This window comes from Vicia villosa, linkage group LG3, assembly GCF_029867415.1.
Source record: "Vicia villosa cultivar HV-30 ecotype Madison, WI linkage group LG3, Vvil1.0, whole genome shotgun sequence".
Classification (NCBI taxonomy): domain Eukaryota; kingdom Viridiplantae; phylum Streptophyta; class Magnoliopsida; order Fabales; family Fabaceae; genus Vicia; species Vicia villosa.
In genome coordinates this window covers 70,501,011-70,508,725 of record NC_081182.1, presented here as the reverse complement: position 1 = coordinate 70,508,725, position 7,715 = coordinate 70,501,011, and the positions used below count along the sequence as shown (strand labels likewise).

The 7,715-nt window shown below is 33.6% G+C and overlaps 2 protein-coding genes across 2 annotated transcripts; both read right to left on the bottom strand.

The window, feature by feature from the left end:
• Positions 1-242: 242 nt before the first annotated feature.
• LOC131658290 (putative F-box/LRR-repeat protein 23) lies at positions 243-3,247 on the bottom strand. The gene is made up of 3 exons (XM_058927600.1): positions 3,092-3,247; positions 988-1,085; positions 243-903 (listed from the first exon to the last, which is right to left on the bottom strand). Exons 1-3 carry the CDS (start codon positions 3,245-3,247, stop codon positions 243-245), a joined length of 915 nt encoding a protein of 304 aa, XP_058783583.1.
• A 2,524-nt stretch (positions 3,248-5,771) lies between these two features.
• Positions 5,772-6,863, bottom strand: LOC131658289 (putative F-box/LRR-repeat protein 9). The gene is made up of 2 exons (XM_058927599.1): positions 6,526-6,863; positions 5,772-6,441 (listed from the first exon to the last, which is right to left on the bottom strand). Exons 1-2 carry the CDS (start codon positions 6,861-6,863, stop codon positions 5,772-5,774), a joined length of 1,008 nt encoding a protein of 335 aa, XP_058783582.1.
• Positions 6,864-7,715: the final 852 nt, after the last annotated feature.

Sequence of the window (7,715 nt, the reverse complement as noted above, 5' to 3'; positions counted from 1 at the left end):
GAGACTCTTAGATAATAACTAAAACAACATCATTCACCATTTAAAGAAGAGAAAAAAACCACAGATATAAAGAGCTGTTACAGCCACGACAAAACGTCCTTAAGGTCTAGACAGCTTTGTGATCACAAAAGGCCGTTATAACACCATTACAGATGCATAATTTTCAAAATCAAAATATGAAAGTAAAATTCAGAATATATTCTTCCTGGATGTAAAGTTTTGAACTAAAATTTGCTTTGAAGTTAAAAAGGATCAAATTTTACTGTGTAATGTGTTGATAAACTCATACTGCAACAAGTGCAACCTGTAACCAAACATTTAGCGAGATCACGAAAGCCATCACGCAACCGGTTCGCAGCCACATAATTATAACGTCCCTCCCAATCATAATCTTCATAATTTTCAATGAACATGTAAGCAAAACCACCAATAATATCATCATCATCATCATAATAATCATCCTCATAATTATTATATATTGGAAGTTGGAAATCTTTGATTTTCTCCCGACACCTCTTTTCAACACTTGGACTCAAATGACGAACAAAGCAATTTTGCAGATCAAGAGATTTTATAAGAGGACAACCATCAAGAATGGCAAACAACTGATCATTGTCAAACACAATTCTAAAAAAAGAAATATGTCGTAGTCCAGGCATTGCTTTTCCAATAGCAAATAGCTCATCATGAAAATCAAAGTAAGTGTAATAAATGGACACCTCAAGATTAAGTGACTTCAAAAGAAGGCAAAATCGGCCAATAACTTCGATAGAATCATTAGATAAGTGCTTAAATGAAATGTGAAGCTCTTCTAATAGTGAAAACATCTTCACAAATTCAATCAGCCCTTCATTTGAAATCTTATTACATTCAGGAATTTTTAAACGCCGTAGGTTACTTGCCCTGCAAAATATTACAAATTAAAATGTGTAAAAAATGTATTACCTAGAAATGAACAATAAACAAATTGAAAATGATATTTACTACCTTTGAGCGATATACTTGAGAAGGTCATCGGTACAAAATAACTCAATAGCAATATCTTCGAGATGACCACGGCTTAGATCAACCGCACGACGAACAATCTTATCCAAACAACAAAAATTATATGGAATATATTCAACATGATTAATGTTAATGGTACGCCACATTAACGGATCCTTGCAAATGCGCCACCACAGAGGACAAACATTCCGTGCACTTAACATAATATCAAGGGTATCAAATGAATAATAAAATGAATAATGATAATATAAATTTATATATATATATATATATATATATATATATATATATATATATATATATATTAAATAATTATACAAAAAGAAAAAAAATGTAAAAATAATAATTAATTTTTAAAAATTAATATTTTTTGTCTTTAATAAAGACAATTGTTTTTTTTAAGAAGCTAAAAGATATATAGCGATCAAAACGGCGTACTTGGACTGTCAATACAATTGCTATTTAGGATTGTTTGGCATGATGTCAAAACTAGGATTAAAATAGCTTTTATGTACATTGAGTTGTGTCTCTGGTTATATGTGTGTACCCTTGCATTAGAAACATTAGGAAAGATTCAAAACAAAGGTTGAAAGTGACTCAAAACCATGAAAAATAGTTTCTGCACAAAAATGCACTACATGTACCGACACATACGTTCTTCAGGCCGAAACATGTAACTCAATATTTAAGCTTGTAGCCTTTGTTACATTTTGGCCGACACATATAAGATTCAGACCGACACATACTGCAAGTTTGCATATCATGTGTCGGCACATACGATACTCAGATCGGCACATGTGCGTCAATACTGAAGCCTATAGCCTCTTACTTACTCAGGTCGGCACATGCATCTACACAGACTGACACATATTGCTAAAAACAAAATAATGTGTTGGCACATCCATGATTCATACCGACACATCCTGCATGTTTTATCACTACCTTTAATTGCACCTTATCTTCCTTTCCTCTTTTTCTAATGACCAATGCACTCACAATTTAAATATACCCCTCATACATCGTATCAATTTTATGATACCATAACTGATTTTCTTAATCACTCTTCACCTTTAACCTTAAACATATGCATACACACTGACAAACCATACATAATCATCTTTTGTTGGGGTGCCATCTAGACTCGGTTGATAAAACTCGATTTAGGTTTATGGGAATTTATGATTGAGGTTGTGAATCAAGGAGGTTTCATCCAGAAAAACCGTGAGAATTTTTACCTCAAGATCGTGAGAAGATTTAAGGTTTTTTGACAAGAATTATGCAAATTGGATTTGACCGAGTGAAGACCTTGAAGAATAGGTGGTTCTTGCAAGCCTAGTAGCACGAGACGGTGAATCATTTGGTAATCTTGTGACAACAATTTCAGATTGGATTCGACCGAGTGAAGACCTTGAAGAAATAAAGTTTCTTGCAAGCCTAGTAGCGTGAGACGTTGGATTGATTGGATTGTTGGGGGCTTGATTTCACTCTAATCCAGCAAAGGGAATTTGTTGGATCAACATCAACTATAAGAGTGTAGTATTGCAGCATTTCTCTTGTAATGAACTTTTTGCAATAGTAAGAAATTTATCTCAATTCCAAATGAATTGAGAGCAGATGGTGAACTTTTTGCATAGCAAAGACTAATGGTGAACTGCCTAAAAAATAGCACATGTCCTATGATTCATGGGTTGATCCTGTAAAGTTAACTATTTTTGGAAACCAGAGGTTGTTTACCAATTTTCACGTAAACACCACACCCTTGTCAAGGATATAAGGACTACGAGATTTAATTCATCATTCATAAAAGTTTCTCCTGTATGCATTCTAAACATGTAGTAATCTTGTGATAAAGTGTTTAGTTTGAATTTCTTTACTTCTATCGCACCTTCATGAGTCATTTCTAAAGTATCCCAAATTTCTTTTTCTATTTTGTAATTAGAAACATGAAATAATTAATCAATACCTAGTGTAGAAGTGAGAATATTCTTGGCCTTTTTGTCAAATAGAACATTCTTTTCTTGTCATATTCATTCTAAGAGCTTTTCACCTTTACTTATTGTTCAATGTTAATGAACGTTGTACGAACGAATGGACCATTTTCAACGACATCCCATATTTCTTTCCCTTGTGCTTCTAAGTACATCCGCATACGAATCTTCCAAAAGTCATAAGATTCATCGAAAAAACATGGAGGTTTGTTATTGCTACCACCATCTACTGGAAACAGTTTTGCTGAAGTCATCTTTCCTGAATCGAGGAGCAAGTTGTTGGAACAAATTCTGTTCATACTCCTTGAGTTTTGATGATAACAAAGTACTTAAAGAACAATAGAGTATACTAACATTTGTTTAAGTGTGAAGGATCATTAAATTAGTAATTAACTAGGTTCTGACTCAGTTAAATGGTTTGTAAAGAAGAAGCATATAATTCATATTCTAATGGATCATAATCTGATTTTAAAATGAACCTTAGCGCCATATTGACTCAACCTCTGATAAGTTGGAAACGCAGTATAACGCTTTTTGGCTAGGATTCTATGCAAAAGCAGCTCCATCTTATCAACTGCCGGAATTATGGTGAAAGTCAACTAAAGGTTTTAGTGCAACTTGCAAGGCTTAAGGCTCTGTGGCACGATTTCTTCAGTCTACTCCAACATGCCTATGGACGCCTTATTTGAGAAAGACACAATGGATAAAGAGATTGTTCAGAAGAAGAAAATCCTAATTGTACCTACTTCAACGTCTCTCTCTTGGAAATCGCTTCTTCACCAAAGATACTTGTGCAAGCAAACTCCTAACATCTCTTTTGTTTCCTCTATCTAAGGAGCTGGAGAATTAAAAGAAGTAACAAGAATACATACAACAAGATAGAACAGGAACTGTTTCTCTTTCTAAGTTTCGTACATAGTTGTTGTATTGCACATAGACTTGATATTTTCTTACACTTGTATATCTTAGAAATCTCAAGTAACAAGGTCTTTGCTTATGCTGTATTCTTTGTACCTCTGGTTGTATATTAGGTATATCATATTTTAATCCTAAACAGTTTGTTTAGAATTTGTAAAAGTCTCAAACAGTGTGTTTGAGCAAGGAAGTCTCAGACTGAGTGTTTGAGCAAGGAAGTCTCTTTCTTGTTAGATTGAGCAAGGAAGTCTCTTTCAGGTTGATTGAGGAAGAAAGTCCTAAACGGATGTGTTTAGGCAAGAAAGTCTCTTTCATGTGTGATTGAGCAAGAAGTCTTGGACTGGTTAGTCCAAGCAAGTTTTAATTAGGTTTTGATTATAGTGAAAAGTTCTTGTATGACAAGAGGACTGAACTACTCTCATTTTAGAGGAACCATGATAATTTATGTGTGATTTACTTATGGCTTCTGCACTTTAAATTATTCCGATGCTGCTTACTCTAGTTTATAATCTGAACTTGGTTAGATTCAAAAGTTGTTGTTCTAGAAAGGAAAAAGTTATCAGATACACAATTCACCTCCTTCTTGTGTATCTTCTCACCTTCACAAGTTACCTTAACCTGTTCTAATGCCAAATGTAAATATAGAGTGCAACCTAAGAGGGGGTGAATTAGGTTTTAAGACCTTCTCTCGTTATTTTGCCAATGTTTGGCTTCTTTTATTTTCTAGAATAATAACTATGATGAATGTATGAAACAAAGTGGAGAAAAAATTAAAGTGAGGAAAGAATAAATGACACAGAGATGTATACTAATCCTACTTATCAACCAAAGGTACGTCTAGTTCCTACATATCCTGTGAAGAATTTTCACTATGTTAGATATTTGTACACAACGTCTAGTCCCTACATATCCAGTAAAGTTATCACTATGTTAGAATTTTCACTACGTCTAGTCCCTACATATCCAGTAAAGTTTTCTAAGAGTTTTAAATATTAATAGAAGAATTAATCACAAATTTTAGACTTCACAATTCACCTTTTACTATATTTAGAGTCACTGGTTGACATTTGTGCAAGATTGAAGCTGATAAACCAAATCATGTTAGATATTAAGTAGAAAAATCTAAGAAAAGATAGAAAAGAAGAAGTCTGGGAGTTCTAATAAAAATATAAAGAAACATTTCCAAGGAAAACAAATTCTCTACATATTTTGTCAAAAAAAGATTGAAAAATTAACTATGGCCAAGAAAATAAATTGAAAAGGGGCAAGAAAAACAAAGTGAAGCTTCAAACAAGCTAACAATATACATTTGCTTGTTCTCTAGATCTTAACAATACGCTTTGAAACATTCAAGAGAAAATTAAAAAATGGTAATCCAATACTGATTAATAAAATATCCAAACTTTAGGTCTTAAGCTCCTTGTTGAAACGAAAATCATCATTAGATTGAAATGTTATTGAAAACCTGTTCTAACAGATAAAATTGAAAATTTAACTATGGCCAAGAAAAACAATTGAAGCTTAAAACAAGCTCACAATATACATTTGCTAGTTCTTGCATACCACATTCTTGAATCTTGACAGATTGTTAAGTACTGAAATAATTTATTTTAAAGCAATATCATTAACATTTGAGACTCTTATATAATATACCCTCACTGTTCTTCGACATTTATAATAATACAAAAATGAATTATCTTGAAACGGCTACAACATAACAGTACTGGAAAGTGCAAATACCGTTTATCGAAGATGAAGAAAATTACAGATAAAGAGCTGTTACAACCCAGACAAAACATTGTTAGAGCCAACCCTGACAAAACATTGTTAGAGCCTCAACAACCTTATGACCATAAAACACTGTTATAACACCGTTCCAGACACATATTTTTTAAGATCAATATATGAAAATTTGGGGTAATGTTTTGAATAATTCAAACTGCGACAAGTGCAACCTTTAACACAACAATCAGCGGGATAGCGAAAGCCTTTATGCGACCACGTCGCAATAGCGAATTTATAATCTTGCTCCCAAAACTCATCATCATAATGTTCAAAAGGCATATAAGCAAAACCATCTTCACCAATATCGTCTTCATAATCATTGTATATTGGAAGTTGGAAATCTTTGATTTGCTCACGACACCTTTTTTCCATACTTGGACTCAAATGACGAACAAAGCAGTGTTGCAGATCAAGAGATTCAATAAGAGGGCAACCATCAAGAATGGCAAACAACTGATCATTGTCAAACACAATTCTAGAAAATGAAAGATGTCGTAGTCCGGGCATTGTTTTTCCAATAGCAAATACCTCATCATAAAAATCAAAGTAAGTGTCAAGCGGCCCATCAAAATTGAGTGACTTCAAAAGAGGGCAAAATCGACCAATAACTTCAATAGACTCCTTAGATAAGTACTTAAATGAAATGTGAAGCTCCTCTAATTGTGAAAACATCTTCACAAATTCAACCAACCCTCGATTTGAAATGTTATTACAGTCAGAAATTTGTAAACGCCGTAGGTTACTTGCCCTGTATAATATTACGAATTAAAATGTTTAAAATATGCATTGCCTAGAAACGAACAATAAACAAATTGAAAGCGATATGCATTACCTATGAGCGATATACTTGAGGAGGTCATCGGTACAAAATAACTCAAGAGCAATATCTTCGAGATGACCGCAACTTAGATCAACCACACAACGAACAATCTTCTCCAAAGAACAAAAATTATATGGAATATGTTCGATATTACTAATGTGAATGGTACGCCACATTAACGGATCCTTGAAAATGTGCCACCATAGATGACAAACATTACGTGCACTTAACATAATATCAAGGGTATCAAGTCTTTGGAGTATGTTCTTTGTTAAATCTATTGGAAGTTCAAGCCAGTTTGGCTTTCTTGTGCTCTCACCTTCACATTTCTTAAAGGACGATGATGCCATATTATCACGAGACAAAACAGATAGTTGGGATTTCAAGCAATTTACAAACAACTATGTACTCAGACCCTTTGAATTTGAAGTAGAAACATAAAGATGGCAAAGCAAAGGTCACACACAGAAGTATTCCTACACTGATCACAGTCCACTACCTGCCTCCATAATCAAATAACAACAAAACACTATCAGAGACCTTTTCCAATAGCAAGAAAATCAACAATTGAGATCAAATTAAAACCTCATTCAACAAGCATTCCAATACCAACAAAATAGATAAAAAAAATTAACCATTGTATAAAAAATAAATCCCAAATTCATAAGAAAAATTCTAAACAACAAAAACACAAAAAATAGTGTAAAGCCTTACATTTGCTAAACAGAAAAAGGAAGAAGAAAAAAGGAAAAATAATGAAGAATAGAGATAGGTAACATGAAACAAAAAAACAAAAAATAATCTTAAGAATAGAGATAGTATATCAAATTATAGTACATCAAAGACAATAGTACATCGTATAGATCATCTAAATATCATCAAATACATAATCAAAATAAAGTGTAAAAATATAATCAAACAGGCATTAATAAAACCATAAGCATCACTAATGTGTATTCTGGATAACATCCTCCTCCTTTACCCTGCCTCTGGCCTCGCCTCTGCGTCCACCACGTCGTCTGCTAGCTACTTTGTCTCTACAGTCAGGCGTCAAGTACCCCATCGGTCCTGGCATAATGTCAACAGTACAAAAATGTCTTATCTACCTGGTTCCCTCTGAGCGGGATGTAGGCACTAGCACGCGACATGGCTCAGTGTAAATTTGAAAGACCCCCCGGGTAGCCCACAGGCTCCTCATAAAA

Excerpts from the sequence above, each read along its gene's own strand:
- LOC131658290 (XM_058927600.1), bottom strand. The coding sequence starts at position 3,247 with ATGACTTCAGCAAAACTGTTTCCAGTAGATGGTGGTAGCAATAACAAA. Across the intron at positions 1,086-3,091 it reads TCGTTGAAAATGGTCCATTC|ATTGTTCGTCGTGCGGTTGA; the intron begins GTTCGTACAACG and ends TGTTTGGATAAG. Across the intron at positions 904-987 it reads CTCAAGTATATCGCTCAAAG|GGCAAGTAACCTACGGCGTT; the intron begins GTAGTAAATATC and ends AATATTTTGCAG.
- LOC131658289 (XM_058927599.1), bottom strand. The coding sequence starts at position 6,863 with ATGGCATCATCGTCCTTTAAGAAATGTGAAGGTGAGAGCACAAGAAAG. Across the intron at positions 6,442-6,525 it reads CTCAAGTATATCGCTCATAG|GGCAAGTAACCTACGGCGTT; the intron begins GTAATGCATATC and ends AATATTATACAG.